Source organism: Patella vulgata, chromosome 4, assembly GCF_932274485.2.
Source record: "Patella vulgata chromosome 4, xgPatVulg1.2, whole genome shotgun sequence".
In the NCBI taxonomy this organism is placed as follows: domain Eukaryota; kingdom Metazoa; phylum Mollusca; class Gastropoda; family Patellidae; genus Patella; species Patella vulgata.
In genome coordinates, this window is record NC_065882.2 from 76,194,754 (window position 1) to 76,213,455 (window position 18,702).

An 18,702-nucleotide genomic window follows, 5' to 3' on the forward strand; every position below is an offset into this window, starting at 1 on the left:
ACTTGTGAAAAAACATTATATGTATCAGACACCCAACATAATAAAATTGTCTGTAGATTTGCAGAAATAATGTACCCCTGGGACCAATGAAATTTTTTAATGAAAAATACAGTTCTAATACACATAACTATTTAGTTTTTTTTAAAAATAAGATATAATATACATATATTACAAACGAGGAATACAGCTTCAAAGGAATTTTTTCCATTTTTCGAAAAGTTGAATGTAAGGCCGAGTTTATCACACTTGACTTTATCTAAAGTTTAAGTCATTCAACCTTTTACATTAAACACACACATTTTTATGAGATAATCATGTGGTAAATATTGTAACTCAATTTGTGTTTTAAAATGTCTTATTTTAGTAAATGTCAAAAAAAAAGAAGAAAAAAAAAAAAGAATTGAATTATTCATTTGGGTTTTTATACAAACTGAAAATGCATCCAAATTTTATTTCTTTTCCAAGTTAGTCACTCCATAAGTATTTCTTTTTATCATGCTCAATTTCTGTTTAAGTGTGTCTTATTTTAGTAAATTTACAAAATAAATCTAGTTATTCATTTTAGTATTTAATGATAATTCTATCAGTTTATAATCCATACAACTAATTTTTAATATTAAAGGATGTCCATAAATTAATACTTTATTTCAAATAATTGGTTGTACCTCATTAATATCTGAATATTAATGAAATATATTTGATTGTTATAAAATTCCATGATAAATGTTTTCATTATTTGTTTAATATACAGAAAAGACAAATGAGTTCTAAATGATAATTTTTTCATTCCACAACACAAAACGAATCCTAAATATTAATGGGTGTCCATCAATAAATATTTTATTTCAAATATCAGTGAAAAATATGTTTGATTTTATAAATCTTATATTAAATGTATTCAATATTTGATAAATAAAAGGACGCTAAACCCCATTACATTTCATTTCATTTATTTGATTAATACGCAGGTAAGACAAACTGGTTTAGAAGTAGAAGAACTTCTAGAAGTAAATCAATTTCTCGTATTCTAGCTATCATGAACTATATGTCTGTATTGTTATGACAAACTCTTCCCCTTTCTCACAATCTCTACAAAAAGTGAAAGGTTACAAAAAGAAGCTGTAAATCTTGAAAGCAAAAATTCCACTTCATGCTCTTTACAGATTCAGACAAAAAAGGGTTTCATCAGGCTGCATCACGCGTAGCACCCTTCCTGTATATCATCTTCAAGTAGGGGACTGTTTAGTGTTAGTGGCACACAATCTGTACAATATCTCCAAACACAACTTAAAGATAACAAACAAAACCTGCCCTTTTTATTATTCCCTTATCTATTAGTATATAAATTAGACCGATATTTTCACATCGTACCACCCACTTTTATATACCAAATTTTCTATAACATTTAGAATGTAACACAGCATTTCCCTCTGATAAAATTCATAAAATACAAATGTTTAGGTTCCTATTTCCTGATGTAATTGTGCTGGTTGCATGCAGTTAATACAAACAATATAAGACAAAGCGGTGAACCTTGTACAACCCACTTTTGTGTAACATTTTGGATGTAACACAACCTATCTTTTAATAAAATTAGAACCTTGTGACAGACTCCCCAAGAATTTAAAAATTTACAAACAATTTAGATTATGATTGCAGATGTTTAATTGACATTAAGAACATTAAGAATTAAATATGCCTGACGTGTGCAACTGTAACAAATTTCTTTTGGTTACCTAACGCAGTGTGGGAAAAAAAAATAATCTAATTCTTTCTTTCAACAAGTAACTGAAATTTATTATCTAGGTAAGACAATTAAGAAAACTTTTTATTTACTGTAGTTAAACAGAATACGTTTTTCATTGTATTCAAATAATTGGAAGAGAAATGCGAAATGTTATTTGGACATTTAATTTTCTTAAAAGAGATAACAAAATAAACAGTTTCGTCCATGATATCCTACAAAATATTTTTTCTGTCTAGTTTTGTAATTTAAAAATTTAAACACGGTTGTATAAACTGGAGATACATGTAAACAATTTAATTCTTTTTTCTGATAAAACTTTTTGCGCTGGAAGGCTGTTTACCTTTAACCAGAGACTCGTTCCCAATTAGTGCCACAATAAATCCACCATGTCATATAAATAAATTCCAGCATTGTATTACATCACTTACTATAAAGTTATATACATTTGTTTATTTTTTACACCTGCTCGTCTTAACCAAAAGTTTACGATGAATTGCTACACTTGTCTGTTAAGTTCTTGGAAGGTGGACAGACGAAAATTCATCAGCAATTTTCAGGGTTATTTGGGAAAATGAAACATATCTGATACTATTTTGTTAGTATTTCAAACATGCGATATGATGTAATAAATAGGTATTACCCACAACCAGGGCATTTGTTGGAATTAAATTTGACACAAAATTTCATTGCAGATAACCACAAGTTCAGATAGCTAATGGACATTTGACAGAAAAGACATTTTTTTTTTCTTCTGTCAAAACATCAAGATCGATGATCAATGCAGTTTGTATATATATTTTTTTAATCATTTGTCGCCTGCCTAACCTTGTGGGTTTTCTCCTGATACTCTGGTTTCCTCCCACTGCAAAAGACCTCTATTTGAAAGTGAATTTTTCATATAAAACTGTATCATATTATGGTCTAGTTGTTCGGATGGGATGTAAAACCAAGGCCCTGTGTATACATTGGCGTACACATAAAAGATCCCTTGGCAATTGGAATTTGAAGAGTAGGCCATAGCACACTGTATGGCATATGCCCGTCTTCATTAGCCCACAGTCGGAGCAGAACAGTAGGACGTTAAACCCCATTTTATTTCATTTCATTTTATTTTGTATCATATTAAGCTTGTGTTGATTGGACGTTATATGTTTATGTTGAGAGGACCTTATATGTCTATGTTGAGAGGACCTTAAACCCCCCATCTCTCTCTCTCTCTCTCTCTGATAAAATAAACCAATTTTTGTTTTACCTTGATCCCCAGTCTGTGGGTTTAACACTGTATCTTGTATCAACTTGCTCATTGATTTCTGCACTATTTTTATACCAAGAATACTGTGGTATCGGAGATCCTGTAATCTCACAATTCAACCGTACGGTCTGTCCGAGGTATTTTGTAGTATTGCGTAGACCCACATCGATTTGTATATGGCCTTTTTCTGAAAATATAAAAATATATACCAATTAAATCTTGTTGAAATACATATCAATAGCTCTGACAAATAATTATGACACCATTTAATTAAAAACAGATCAAGTCAGCAGCCTGGATTGTTGTGACTACTTCCTGTGCTCTAAAAGTAGTTTTTCCAGACACTAATCACTGTTATCCAGAAATGCTGAAGTAACTCAATTCAAGGGAAGTAAATCAATGCGACACCACTTTTTTTTATTTCTGGAATTCATATAGCTACAAAATTGTTGCTGTACTCATGTAATGGAACAGGGCCACATTCATGATCAAGAATTTGTCTTTTGTTTTATTATCTTATCGAAATTTTGTGAACTATGAAGGCAATATTAAGGGGTTAAAATATTGGCAATAGTTTACTAATAGACATCAAAGCAAGAACTGAAGACAATTGGGGGACAATATCATAATCATTTCAAAATAAGGATGTATCCACAGAAAACACATCAAGCTCAAGAAATCTACATTTCATGATCAAGAAAATTGTTTCCAGGAAACCAATGTTGACAACAGTTTATTAATAAACCTCACAAATAGAACTCAGTACATTTGGAGGACGATATCATAATCGTTTCAAAATAAGGATGTATCCACAGAAAACACATCAAGCTCAAGAAATCTACATTTCATGATCAAGAAAATTGTTTCCAGGAAACCAATGTTGACAATAGTTTATTAATAAACCTCACAAATAGAACTCAGTACATTTGGAGGAGGATATCATAATCGCTTCAAAATAAGGATGTATAGATGTATCCACAGAAAACACATCAAGCTCAAGAAATCTACATTCCATGATCAAGAAAATCGTTTTCAGGAAACCAATATCATACTGTTTATCTGTGTTATTTCGTTGGCTCACAAGATCCACAAAGTAGCCCCTGAAAGCAACATCTAAGTGTGGATGATCTAACAATTGTTTTTATAAGATAGTATCATGTTAGTACTATTTGATGTAGGTACCGTGAAAGGTTATCAGTGTTAGAAACACCCAAGATGTTTTATTTATAACTTGATACGCGATTAAACCAATCTATCCAACTTACAAATGACAATCCTCCCAATAATGACATTATTTTTCTATGTTCATGTTAGATTAATTGAAGAAAAAGCCTAGAAAAATGTCAGAATGTCAATACATATGGATTGAATTTGTTGGGTAGAAACTGTCTAATGGATAAGGATGGGATGGTTGCAAGGTGTACGGAATCTAATTGAATCTTCCCGTCAAACTGTAAAGTTCAAACACCATATGCATCAACAGCCATAGCTTCAGTTGAAATCTTAATGGCGGCCATATTGTCATTGTAGCACATGATTCATGCATTGTATATTTACATCAATGCTTCCAATTCTTTGAATTCAACAATTTGAAACATGTCTGACCACACCTTAATGCATGTATCTAAACAATATCACATGCAGCAGACATAATAAAATATACATCCAACTTCCAGGAATCAGTATTGTGAAACTAGTTAAGAAGATGGTATGAAATGCCAAATATGGTCACTGGTTCATTTAAGTGCAACCAAAAGTGTTCCAAAAAGTATGTAACTCAAGTTCCTCCCTTAGGTTCAAACAAACATGTTCCTGGTTTGAATCCTTGCCTGGGCCCAGAAAAGAGAGAGAGAAATGGGGTTTAACGTCCACTCGACACAAACTAGGTCATTTCGGGACTAACATATGGTTTAATTTTATTTCAATAATTCGCTTGCGCGTAGGGGTCTTTAGCAGTGGGAGGAAACTGGAGGACACGTAGAAAATACCCGAGGTGGGACAGGCGACCCTACTCCTTGTCACGTACAACCGGGGAATCGACACCACGCCACTTGACTCAATGACAGACCTTATGATACAGTGAGCACGTGCTAACCATTCGCCATCCAACTACTCGTGTTAAGATGAAGTCTCATTCCATTCCAAGTAAGAAATGCTCGCCAAAAATGAAGTTGTCACCCGGTGTTCTCAGGGGCGCTGTAAAACTGACGGACAATGTATATCTATTGTTTTTATGATCAACTATTTTTTCACAGGGAGAGCCCCCCCACCCCCCACACACACACTCTAGTTATGGGCCTGCATCAGGTGTTCTACGAGAAGTATGAATACCCTGCTCCTGCACAACACCTGTCATAGACAACTAGATCATTAAAAGGGGATTTAAATCCACATGTAAATGTTGCAAAAATGTTATCTTTACATAAATATTCCCCATTTTCATTAGCCCAGTCAGAGCAGAACAGTAGGACGTTAAACCCCCATTTCATTTCATTTCACATAAATCTTGTGATAAATATACTCAATTCATGTGTATACAAACATAATTATTCTGTATTTAAATGATATATATACAAAATGTTTATTTATAAATGCACTTTTTCCAAGTCGTAAATCCTCGTATATTATGATGGTATATTATGAATTAATACACTCTCTCCCTATTTATCATATTGCACACTTTTCTGGAATTCAAGCACAACCCACATTTTAAAATTAAAACGCTTTGATTTCTGACCCATGTGTAAAAACGTCTCAGTGTTTATTTTCTTTAATCAATCAGGGTTGGGAGTGACAAGAAAAAAGACTGTTTTTTGTCAACATGGCAGAACATCAAAGACATCCTCCTGCCCCCTACATCAACATCAAATCATTTACACTTTTAGATTTTTAACAAAACAAAAAACTTTCAACCCAAAAAATAAAAGAAATCAGATCATTAGAATCTGTAGAGACCATCTTTTTAAAATTTTTATTATTGGGTTTAAGATTTATATAAGAGAGATTGTCTTATCTTAAAGGTGCCAGTCGTATTTTTTGTAGTGGAGGCTGCAGGTTGTGTATGTCAGATGCACGGTAATTTATGTGTTACCTATCTCTTACCTAACAACATGTATACATAATATATTCCAAATGCTTATCTTGACGAGATAAAACATCGAGCTTAAATTTGAGAAAAGCCTACAAAACGCCTGTGATATCAGTTTATGGAGGGGATTGCGGCCATATGGATGTCAGGAGTATTTCCGGAAAGATTGATGTGTATACATGTCTCGTATTATGTTGCTGCAGGATTTTGTTGGTAAAATATGTTTAGAATTTTTGGAGTCTGGTGTAACGAGTAATAAGCTAATATAAACTTGTACACTGATTACACACAGTAGGCTATTTTAGATTTGTAACAATAGAGTTTAGTTGAAGACAGTCTACAGGTAGACTATATACCATATATCTTATATTATACTTCTACTGAAGAACAGGTGTATATATTATGTTGATGGTTATTCTTCATCTAAAACATCTTCATCCTTCCTTCATCACTATTGTCTGTAGTTTTACATGTAACATGAGAGTCAAAACACTGATCTTGGTGAACATAACATTGTACAAAATCAAAATATACTCGCATTACAATGGTTAGCATTGATTTAAGTTCGGGCCACAGCTTCCATTGACTGCAAATAGGGAATCTGTATTCATTAGTCTCCCTAATGTTACACATAAAGAGCCAGGATGACTGAAATGTAGTCTGTAAACTGTTCACAAGAAATTGTGGATGATGGATAGACTGAAGGGGCAGACAAAAGTACAACTGAAATTATATTAAAAGAAGTGGTATCATTTCTTATGGATGATGGATAGACTGAAGGATGATGGATAGACTGAAGGGGCAGACAAAAGTACAACTGTGAAATTATATTAAAAGAAATGGTATCATTTCTTATGGATGATGGATAGACTGACGGATGATGGATAGACTGAAGAAGCAAAGAGAGAGAGAGAGAGAGAGAGAGAAATGGGGTTTAACATCCACTCGACACAAATTAGGTCATTTTGGGACTAACACATGGTTGATTTTTTATTTCTATAATTCGCTTGCATGCAGGGGTCTTTAGCAGTGGGAGGAAACCGGAGAATCCGGAAAAAACCCATGAGGTTGGATAGGTGACCCTACTCCTTGTCACGTACAATCGGGGAATCGAAACCACACCAGTTGACTCAATGATAAACATTATGATATAGCGCGCACATGCTAACCATTCGGTCATCCAACCCCTCCTGAAGGAGCAGATGAAAGTACAACTGTAAAAGAAGTGTTATCAGGTACTTAAAACAAGTAAATTCCTGACCTTCGTGGATGACACCTACTAATACTCGCATCACAACACAATGAATACCAGTTTAATATATAAATGATAATCAATTTTACATTTTTACATAAAACTGACACTCAAAATATGTGTCAAAATATCCTGACCTAATTCGACACATTTTTTTACAAGAACTACAATAGTATGTGAAACCCTTTAATAACAGCAGTTTTTCTTGTACAAATACTGATACAGTACAAGACTATGACAGTAGTCTTACTTTATTAAAGTATGTAAATTCCCTTAATGTTTGACTCCATTAATCTCTCCACCAGATAAATCTTTTGTCTTAAAGATACATTATGGGAGATTAGATAAAGAGCTGGCAGTTATCACTATAATAGTTAAAAACTAGATAATGTAAAGGGAATTTGCTGAAAATTTCAGTCAAATTGATCCACTCTGAACCAAGATTTTTGGCCTAGCCTCGCTCATCATTACTTAAGTCGATAGGATAAAAAACATAGTCTCGATTATCCATTTAATGATTAAATTATGAATGGAAGTCAAACAGGAAATCGGAACCTAATCCAATAAACATTGCAGGCTAGCGATGCCCTCGAGAGTTAACTATGGTCTGGAGAAGTTAATTAATGTCTAATTAATAATTAAGATAACATTTCAGGCCTAAAGAAAGACCTGCAATAGACAGATTTAGCTCTTGCATAATGTATGTTTAATAAGCTATTAACGGTATTTTTTGATAAGACCAACATATATCCCTGGTCTTTACAAGTCTATAAACCTCTTCCATCCAAGTTTATATTATATTGTCCGATTCCAATTAACCAAGTCAAACTAGCGGTATGACATCAGTAGCAGGTTTCTATAAGCTTTGATTGTCTTGGTATCAAAGAATGTACCCTTTGAAGTTTCTAGGGGTAACATAAATTGTACTCTTATTATGGGAGGGTGAATGGGTACAAGACGTGTCATAGGTCATTTACTAAAGGTTAATTTCTATTGTATGGAACATTTACAGTTTTTCTGTTCTCAATATGTTATCACTGATCTTCAAATCTTCAATCCTAATTTAAATAGACAATTGGAAAGCTGACAAGCAAATGTTGTGGTGGATCAAAAACTGACAAGGTACACGACTCTACAATCAGTTTGAAGTGTTCAGGTAAAGAGTGGGAGAATCAACTTGATTGAACTTTTCTGATAAAATGAGCGACTCTAATGCAAATTTGACACATCAAGTGTTTACACGTTAATCCATCTGCATCAAGAATCATGGCAACACAAATATTTCTATGCTTAGATCTACGCTTTGTTGAACTGTCGGCCGTTTTCTTCACTTCGTTACAAATCCACAGTTATTTACCCTCTAGCTTATCCTGCCCCGATTTCCGTCAAATGTTAATATTTCCATTAAAACAATGAATTATAAACATTAAATTTAATTAACTCGATCCCGTGGCATCCCTACCAACCCTAAAATGTGTTTATCCTGAAGGCTTTTCAGACTTCGTAGATAAATGAAAGTTAGTTTTTTTAAGCCTCCTTCGAAGACCAGCGAGAACTGGGCTCCGTGGGTCTGTACTAACACATGCAATAAACTAAATATTTTTCTAAACGTTTCATGCAGCTTCCCCGCAGGTTTAATCATACATCAACAAAGTAAACGTGGCTTGCTAATCTAGGCTTGTTTCAATATAAATACGGAGTAGATTTATAGCCAGAACTAGGCCGTACTAGTCGACAGGTTTTAATAAGAAGTCATCAATCCTATCAACACTATGGCATAGTTTATGTGACAGGCCATTCCAAAACCAAACAGGCATATCCGATAACTATTAGTCTTGTCAAACAAACCAGACTCATTACAAATCACTGCTTTTACTACCCAGATATACATAGATTCAAACGTTCAATATTACGTTATTGATGAAAAGCAAATCACTGATTTTTCACCGAAGGTTTTATTTACAGAAATAACATTGACTATAACATCCTGCCCATTAAAAAAATATTTGAAATGAAAGCAAGTAAGGAATAGTTATACAGTTCTCTCAGATTTAATTTTGTCTGCTTAGTGGAGTGACTGGAAGTAAAAAATAGAAGAAGAAAAAGCATCCAGACTTTAATAGGTTCATTTTCTCATTCCAATAAATATATTTTATTTGAAATCAAATCTAAAACTTACTAGAGTCACAATAAAATAAATCTAGGCCATTTTACAGATACTGATTCTTGTTTAAACAAATTGATTGTAATTTTTTAAAAGCATGATCTGACTACATTAAAGTGTCTTGTTTTATCTTCTTTTTTTTGATCTTCTCGAGGGATGGACGGGCCACTTAAATACAGGTACAAATAAGTCTAGTTACTTCATAAGAACATCTAAGAAGGTGGTGTTTTTATGAGCTGGGAAGAAAAATGAGATTTTTAGTTTATAGTGATAGTAGGAATTATATACAATGATAAGTAAATTGTTTATTTAAATTACCATATATATAGTCTACATTAAATACCATATTGCCTTTAGTAAGTAATCCAAGTGAAGTTTCTCCCTTATTTAATATTCCACATGTCTACAATAAAACCATGATGATTGGTTTACAAAAGTTACTTCTAGGAACTCGACTACTTTTACCATAAAACTCACGATAAAAGTCTAGTTAATAGTAATGAGGCCTGTCTGTAATTTTTTTAAATGCTTTTAATTTTGAAGGGGAGACTGGAACCTTTTTGTGCATCTGAATCATAAAATTTAGAGTTTGGACTTGAAATAAAAAAATTATGTTTATGTAAAAGGCAAAAAACTAAACAGAAAACCATAACACTTCTATACTTATCTCTTATTTATCAAAAACACATCATAGAGCCTTTTATCTTGGTGATATTTCAAACCTCATCCTTGCAATATGGTGCATGAGAGTTGAGCTCTTAAAGGCCTGCTTGATGGTCATTTATTTCAGAAACAGAACAGATTTTTAAAATTGGCTTTCGAGAAGTTTAAACACATACTTCATTTGAGTTTACATGCCCCCCAAGGATTCTTGTATCTTCATTGCTGCACACTTTCTGCACCATAAATTTTCTACTTGCGGTGAGAATAAGTCTGGAGGGATTCCTGATAAAGTTTACATATGATACTTCATAATGCCAACAACAGCCACACATTTTCAAAAAGGAGCACTGTTTTTGATGTGAAATAAATTCTATTTACTAATTATCAATTATTTATTTTCGATTTGTTTTTTCTTTCTTCTCATTAAGTTTAATGGAATCTGGAATCTAGCTGGCACTCCACTGCCCACCTGTCTTCCAAGTCTATCCCTAACGATAGAATTTCATTAATCCACAGCCTATGAAGACTTTGCACACGAATCCAGAATCTGGTTAAGATATGGTATTGATGTGTCATAAAATCCCATTTCATTTCATCAACTTAATAATCTATCTTATAAATATATATATTTGATAGGGTCAAGAAGGTCTAAAATAGCCTCTGATTGCTAACCAATGTCTGGATACAGACCAATGAAGCTCTGGGGTTTGGTTTTGTGATAGAATCATCAAATCACCTTGTGATCTGGAGATCAGGAAAGAATTAAAAGGATTTGTACATCAAGCAAGCAAAAAAAAAAAACCCAACAGGAGTTTTCTAGGCACATTTTTCTGAACTGGAAAGAATATACATCTGAGCCTATGTCCAGACTGGCAGGGCATGTAAAAGATCCCTTCCTTATCGATTTAATAAACCCTGAAATCTAAGTATATAAACAATTAAATAAACCACTAGAAAGTTGCAAAAACAGGTTTAAATCAATCTGTCAACAAATTTCTAAAAGTGTTTGTGATGTCACTCAGTTGCATGGTTTTCTTCAGAATACTGAATACAAATGGCGTCTCCACGTCTGCTACTAGTCAGCATGGTTCACTTCCTTGTTGAAGTAAAAATGATAAATGGAGGAAATAATAAATGCATCAGTTTTATTCCGTTTTAACAACTTTTTTTTAAATGTTCAATCTACTTTCTGGAAAAGCAGGTAGTATATAAATATAACCTATAGAAGATATTGTACATTTGTTTATATACATATTCACATCAAATATGGTACTATGTTAACTGCTCAGACAGTATCAGACATTCTGTCATCTGCACTGTACCTGTCATTTGATGTAATTCTATACTGCTCTTAATGGACATGTCTATGCAATAAAATAAACTCTGTCTTTACATGTTTTTAAAGTCTGCGATCAGCTATTCTACTTCCATAGCTTTCTTGATGGATGTGTCTATGCAATAAAATAAATTCCTTAGTTAACAGTTTTAAAAGTCTGCCTTCAACTAGTTTATTTCCATAGCTTGTCTTTTTTTCAGTTACAGTTTTTTTATCATTGGACAATAGAAGAAGAAGAAGAAGAAACATAAAAAACCTTACATGGTTATGTACATATACAAATAAAAATAATAGAAATATACATGAAACAAACAAAGGATACACATACATGGTCATTATTATACAAAGATATGTTCTAGAAAACTGTATCACATTTTTAATTATATTTTTAAATGTTCGTATGTTAAGAGTACATGGATCATATTTTGAAATCTTTTCCCTTTTACAGACCTGTCCTTATGTCTATTCCTTATGAAAGAAAGGCGATGATTAATATAATCTGACAGTTTTAAAAGACAAACCAACTCATCTTGTTCTAAACTTCAACAAAACGTGTTAGATCTTACCACTAAGGAATATGAATGAGTTTTTACACATTTTTTTCACTGGTACATTTTTTTAAGTTGTTGCTGTGATTTGACTAAATCATCCATCTTGTTGACAGATCGGACTGTCCAAGGCTACAACTGACCAGATAATGACCTTGCCAAACACCCAACCTGATAAAGAAAACATTTTCCTAACAATACTCTTTAATCTACCTACATTTATATATCTCTTAACCCTCCTCTCTTCTTTTCAAGACCAGACATCAAATATCCGCTAAAGATACTATTTACTATTTAAATACATCTATCTCACCACCAGTGGTCATTTTCACATAAATTAGATAAGCTCCATTGTATTTTGACTGACGGTAATTCCCTCGGGTCACATCAGAGGTCATTTTAAACTAAAGACGGACATGGGAACTGATAAAAGTTAAGTCTAGTTGGTTTCTATGTATTAAAGTCCTGATTAATTAAAACCATTAGACAGTTGGAAGATTAGTTAATACCATTCTCACTGATAGTCAGGAAACAACAACCTGTCCTAACCATGTCATATCATACCCCAGAAAAATTCATTTGTTAACACAGTGGTTCAAAGCATTTTAGCTATTTGAACTCTGTAAATGGAAAATGTCACAATCATCAGACAACTCATTCACAGATATCAGGGTTTCTGGATATAATCAGCACACACTGCCAAATGCTTTATTTTTAGAGTAATAACATGGGCTCTTACAATCTCTGATCAAATGATACAGAATTTATTAAGATTTCTTTTGTTACCGTGAATCTTTTAAGTTTTCAGTTTCAAAGCAATGTGAACAGTGTATAGGGAGTGATATTATGGGAGTGGAGGGGAGATCTGGAGAATCTCAAATTGATTTGTCCAGTGTCTTAATTCATTAAATATGATCAAAAGGAAATATAAATAAAAGGGTTCCTTGAATTCTGATAATTTAATGATGTACCTACTGATACCTACTGTGTCAGATTTCAACTTGGTGAGGACTTAAGTTACTTGTAACTTGTGAGGCCCCCAGGTTAACAAGTTATACCAGAAGGTTTCACAATGTGCAGACAAAAACAAAACCTTTTAAAAGCAAGAGAAAACCTGAGGTGCCTGCAAATTGTGAGGCCCTAAAGCTCTTCCTCTTTTGCTTATGCCTAAATCAAGTACTGAGTACTGAATGACTATAAAATCAACTTTCTATCGATGCATGGTGACAATCTTTGCTGTTATATTGCAGAATTTACTTTTTTTTTTAACATGTGTGTTTTTTCACAATAAAGGAAACATTGCCTGTAGTAAATTAGATTTTGCAGGAAAATTATTTTGTCTCATCTTGTGTATTGGGAAGTATGGAAGCCTGCAGAGAAAAGAAGATTAGGACTAAGTGTACAATTTACAGATCCCCAGGACTCTGGCCTCACTCTGCTAATATTTACAGTAATGAAAAAGAAATGAGTGCAAAGACGTCTGCAATATTTCCTTAATAATACCCACCATCATGTTTAGAATATTTTTTTTTTTTTAACAGAATATAAAAGTCCCAATTAGATAACACCAGGTTCAGATCAAAACCTTTTTTAGGATGGGTTAGGCTAAGCTAGGGTAGAATAGAGGGGGTGCTTATATTTATTCCAGACAGTAACGGAAAGTCCAATCAAATAAATAATAAGTCTAATGCCAAAAAAAAAAGATCAATGTTCAAATCTCTCTTCTGCACAACAAAATCTGAATTGTAATTTCATTCAATATAATTTAGCCAAGAGTTGCCTCCCTTACAAATAAGCCTACTGCACTAGAAATGATACGAACAGTACCTAATAATCTACTAACACATTTTTCGATATGAGGCGTTTTATACATGTACCAATATATTACTATAGTGTTAAGATGGCTGATTACTAATTAAGGAAATTGAGGTTAACGACTACAAGTCATCTAGTATAACCAGTGTTGGGCAAAGGAAGGAGATGGCGGATGATGGGGGAAGAAAATGGGAGCATCAAGCGATTAACCGAGGTAAATAATATAATCAGCCAACTGCATAAACAAACCAGATATTAGACAGGTTCTTTCTAAACACATCCAAAACGTAAATTAGTGTTTCTACTACAGACAGCCTCCAAACTCCATCTTCTATATACGATGTTAAAATAACAGCCAGTTGGAAGCCACCTTGTTAACATTTCATGTGAAAATAATTTGCCTATCTTTACATCTTTTATATACTTTTACTCAAGTCTGCTGGCTTTTATGTTGGGTTAAAGGCATAAAAACATTAAATGGAATCATTTCTAATGGAGTTTTTAGTGCTGAACTACTTTCAATAAAGAACATAAATGATACCATATACCCCACTCCGTCCTCCATTGCTACTTCAAAGTCATTTTGTCTTTTTTTCTTGATTGATTTGTCTCAAGTTAGTGTTTTTTTGAGGTCCTATTATCAATAGAAATGTCGAGTGGAATAGGTCTTATCCTGACTATCATTATCAATCAGAGTTTATACATTATTTGTGGTTTTGATAATATCCCATTTCCAGCTTGCGTACAGAAATTCATTTACTAATTCAAAAGGACAGACATCTGTGGCTACAAATACAAATAATAAATACAGTTGTTTAAATAAATGTATAGACATGTTAGAGATTCTTAGATCAATATCGTCAAACAATATTTTAAAAAAATACTACAAAACAATGTCTCGGAAAAATTTATTGAATTAAGATAATGAATTTAAAAAATAAAAGCCAAGTAACAAATCTGCAGATCATTATTTTTTTTTTTTTTTTTTTTTTTTTATAGTAATGGAAGTTGATCTTTTGCTCATTAATTTATCTGTTAGAAAAGATTTCTATCGATAACGTACTAAAAAGGTAAATGTTTTATAAAATTAATGAGTTTGACCATATTTTCTGTTATTCAGAAGTAAACTTATTTATAATTTAACTTTAACCCTTTAATATCTGTTAGATGTAAATATTAACTACCCCACTGCCATGAAGAAAATTGATATAGTGATATAGTTTATGCCAGTATATCCCTGGACATAGTGGTATACTGCCTGAAACTACTGTTGTAGGAGAGTATACTAACTCTTGGGGGTGCCGCAGCTATTCCAGTATCTCTGGTGGTTTGTAGTGGTCTAAGGAGCCCTAGTTTCAGGGGTTCTAAGTGCTAAATATGACAACAGAAACATACATAGATTACATATCGGTATAACTTTTTGGGGATTGTACAGTATTGAAAACTTGCGGTGCAGAACTCAAACTACCATAAAAACAAGGAGAAAGTGGATATATTTTAATTTCTGTCACCATCAATAATATAAAAGTTTGACCTTTAACTGATGAATGAAAAAAAAAGTCTGACAATTTTTTATTTTCTATTTACCATGAGAGCAAAAATCAGGGTGTTTTTTTTTCAAAATTTTAAAACGGAACCACTGAAATTGCAGAAACTTTCTTAAGACAGAAGAATCCTATTTATCTTGGGTGATTGTGTCCCCCTAGCTGTGTGGTTGTTATAAATAACTGTGGGAAGGTGACATCAATATCACTGTTTGTCTTGTCCTTCACAGATTGAATTTATTCTATTTCTCAATGATCAAACTATTTAACGTAATTTCATTCAATTTCTGAATTTATACAGATCAAAAGGTTTCCTTTTATTGCTTCATCTGAGACCGCCATCTTTGATGTGTTTTCGAGTCATTTCTAATATTAGATATATTTTTTCTCAAAGCTGTATTTATAACCCTAATTTCAATGATATTGCGTTACCGAAAGGTTTGCAATTTAACCGAAAATAATTCAAAACTGTCATTCCAGCAGCCATGTTGTGTGGCTGATTATTTTCATTAAATCCAACATATGGCGATCACATGTCAAGGGGTTTTTTTTAGTTGGAGATAAAAAAAATGTCTGGGTGTCCAATGTTGGGTCTGTAACTAGGAAATCAACTAGAGTGTGAAGAGAAAGGATCAAGTCGTTTAATACTCCGCCTTAATTTAAACATAGCTACCTGAGATGTCAATGTGATATATTAGCGTGTCCCTACACGTATCTAATTACATTTAACTTGTTGACCAACTGCTCTTCTGTCAACTAAAATCATATCTCGCTTAGCGTCACCCCCTCAAAAATAAGGCAGCAGGATAGAGAAGGTGTTATAATTAATTGAAGTGAAACTCTTTCCATTAATAAAATGGGTAGTCACGAAATATATACCGGTACTCACTGTCCCATGCAACCAAACAATTAATATGTTATAAATATTTGGCAGTTATAACTTGGTACACAACAAAATCCTCTTTTTTTAAATAAACAGTATTCATTCAGTATTTCTGAATGAGTTTGGGGAACAGCCTAACATCATCTGATGGGAGGATTGGCCTAATGCCTGCGGTTTAGATCATAAGGTCTGCCTTCGGGTCAAGTGGCATGGGTTTGATCCCAAACTTGTACGTGACAAGAATTAGGGTCACCTACCCATCTTTATGGGTTTTTTATCGCTATGGTCATCCGGTTTCCTTCCACTCGAAGCAAATTGAAATAAAATTGTGCCATATATTAGTCCCAAAATGAGCAAGTTTGTGTCAAGTGGACATTAAACCCTATTTCTCTCTCTCTCTCTCACTTTATACTTCAATTCAGTGAATTGTGTACAGTAACTTAAAATGCAATTCTTTATGTAATCCTTATAAGACATAGAAATAGATTATTTGCTTGATAATGATACCTATATGTGTATTGAAACGTAGCATGTTAATAAATTCAGAAGTAGTATATCCATGTAAGTGTTTTCAATTTTATTCTTTATATATAAATTCTTCACCTTATCATGTGCAGATTGGGTACAGTAACTTAAAATGCGATTCATTACGTATAAAATCTTCAAGTTATCATGTGTTTATAAATAATTGCAGTTAATACAATGGAAAGAATGTGCGATAATGAAGTATAAAATGTTGAAGAGTTGGCACTCTACACACGGAAGATAATAAAAATCTTACGCTAACTGTAAGTACGATTAGGTAAATGAATCGTGTTAAGTGTTATTATTGTTTTATTGTTGGTATAAGTGACAATGGAAGATGGTGGCTGTCTAATATAACTTTATATGATAAATGATGATTTATAATGTCTGGTCATTATTCTAAATAAAAATAGGAGTAGGCGTCGTCATTGTCCTTTTAATTTCACATATATAACTACACATGTACTAGCAATATGATATTTTTCTCAGGATATTCCAATATCTATCTCAGAGATCCAAAATGGAAGACCTACTGCCAGGTCCTCTACACCTCATATTTATGACCTTTAGTAGGCAGTGGATCTAATTGTCCTCATAATTTAACGTAAAAATAATCATACACCTACTAGCAATATGATATTTTTCTCAGAAGTACATCCCAATACTCTCCCTTGTCAGTGATGCAGGACGGAGGGGCTGACAAGGAAAGCTGTCTAGTCGTTCGGATGGGACGAAAAACCGGGGTCCCGTGTACACATTGGCGTGCACGTAAAAGATCCCTTGGCAGTTGGAATTCGATACAAGAGTAGGCCGTAGTGCCGCTGTCCGGGCAAAATTTCCCTCATAGCACACTGTATGGCGTATGCCCGGCTTCATTAGCCCAGGTTAGGAGCAGAACAGTAGGACGTTAAACTCCATTTCATTTCATTTTATTTACATCCCAATACATATCTCAGAGAGTGAGAGGAAACACGAGGACCCAGAGAAAACCCACAATGCTGGATAGGCAACATTACTCAGTTGACTCAATGGAAGACCCTGTAGTCTGGTTTCTTCATTGGGCTCACAAGATATCTGTTCCTTTTATAGGAAAGTACTCATTGATAAGGAAGAGAAAAGTCGTGAAAAATGTCTTGTACATTTGATTTGATAGTTCATTCATGGCTTACAATGTCTGTGTTTCTTATTAATTATTATTATTATTATTCACCTACTTCGGTTTGCAATGAAAGTGACATAGCACTTGATTATTCTTTCGAAAAAAAATAAGTTTAATAAAAACACAAAATTAATCTGACCAAATTGTTAACACTTTTCGCTAAATAATAATGAAATAATCAACGATTCCAAGTCTATATAAATATTGATATAGACCAATAATTGACTAGAATAGACCCTGCTAATTATGTTTGATAAAGATTCTGTATTACTCTCAAACTCTTTGAAGTATTATGCAACAAAACTGGTGAAAGCGTTATTCTAATGCATGTTAATTTGGTAGCTTATATATACCATGCATAATGATCAAAGACAACCCATGTTCAATTATATACAATAATCCCCAGTCTATTCAAAATAAGGAGATCTCCCCCAAGCCCCCTAGATCCTTCAACGAACTATTAACACCTAATCAAATAGGGACACCTGATGGTGTTATATAAGGTGTTGGCCGAAGCAAACAAAACATGAACTTAACACCTCCTTCAAAATAGGTACTATTCTTTATTAAGGGTCGAGATGTAGATCTATTTACTTACTTGTAACAAAATAATAATCTTGATTTGATTAACTAGATTACAAATCTATTACTACAAAACAGACAAACTAATCCCCTTATACAGATTATAAAAATCACGTAGAAAAACATGTGCTTCTTCAAAAGTTA

The 18,702-nt window shown here is 33.1% G+C and overlaps 1 protein-coding gene across 1 annotated transcript in view; it reads right to left on the reverse strand.

The window, feature by feature from the left end:
* LOC126819283 (inactive tyrosine-protein kinase transmembrane receptor ROR1) overlaps positions 1 to 18,702 on the reverse strand; it is a 247,167-nt gene that overhangs the window by 20,420 nt on the left and 208,045 nt on the right. The window contains exon 5 of the mRNA XM_056100080.1: positions 3,000 to 3,186. Within this exon, the coding sequence (XP_055956055.1) occupies positions 3,000 to 3,186 (187 nt within the window). The remainder of the gene's footprint in view (positions 1 to 2,999; positions 3,187 to 18,702) is intronic.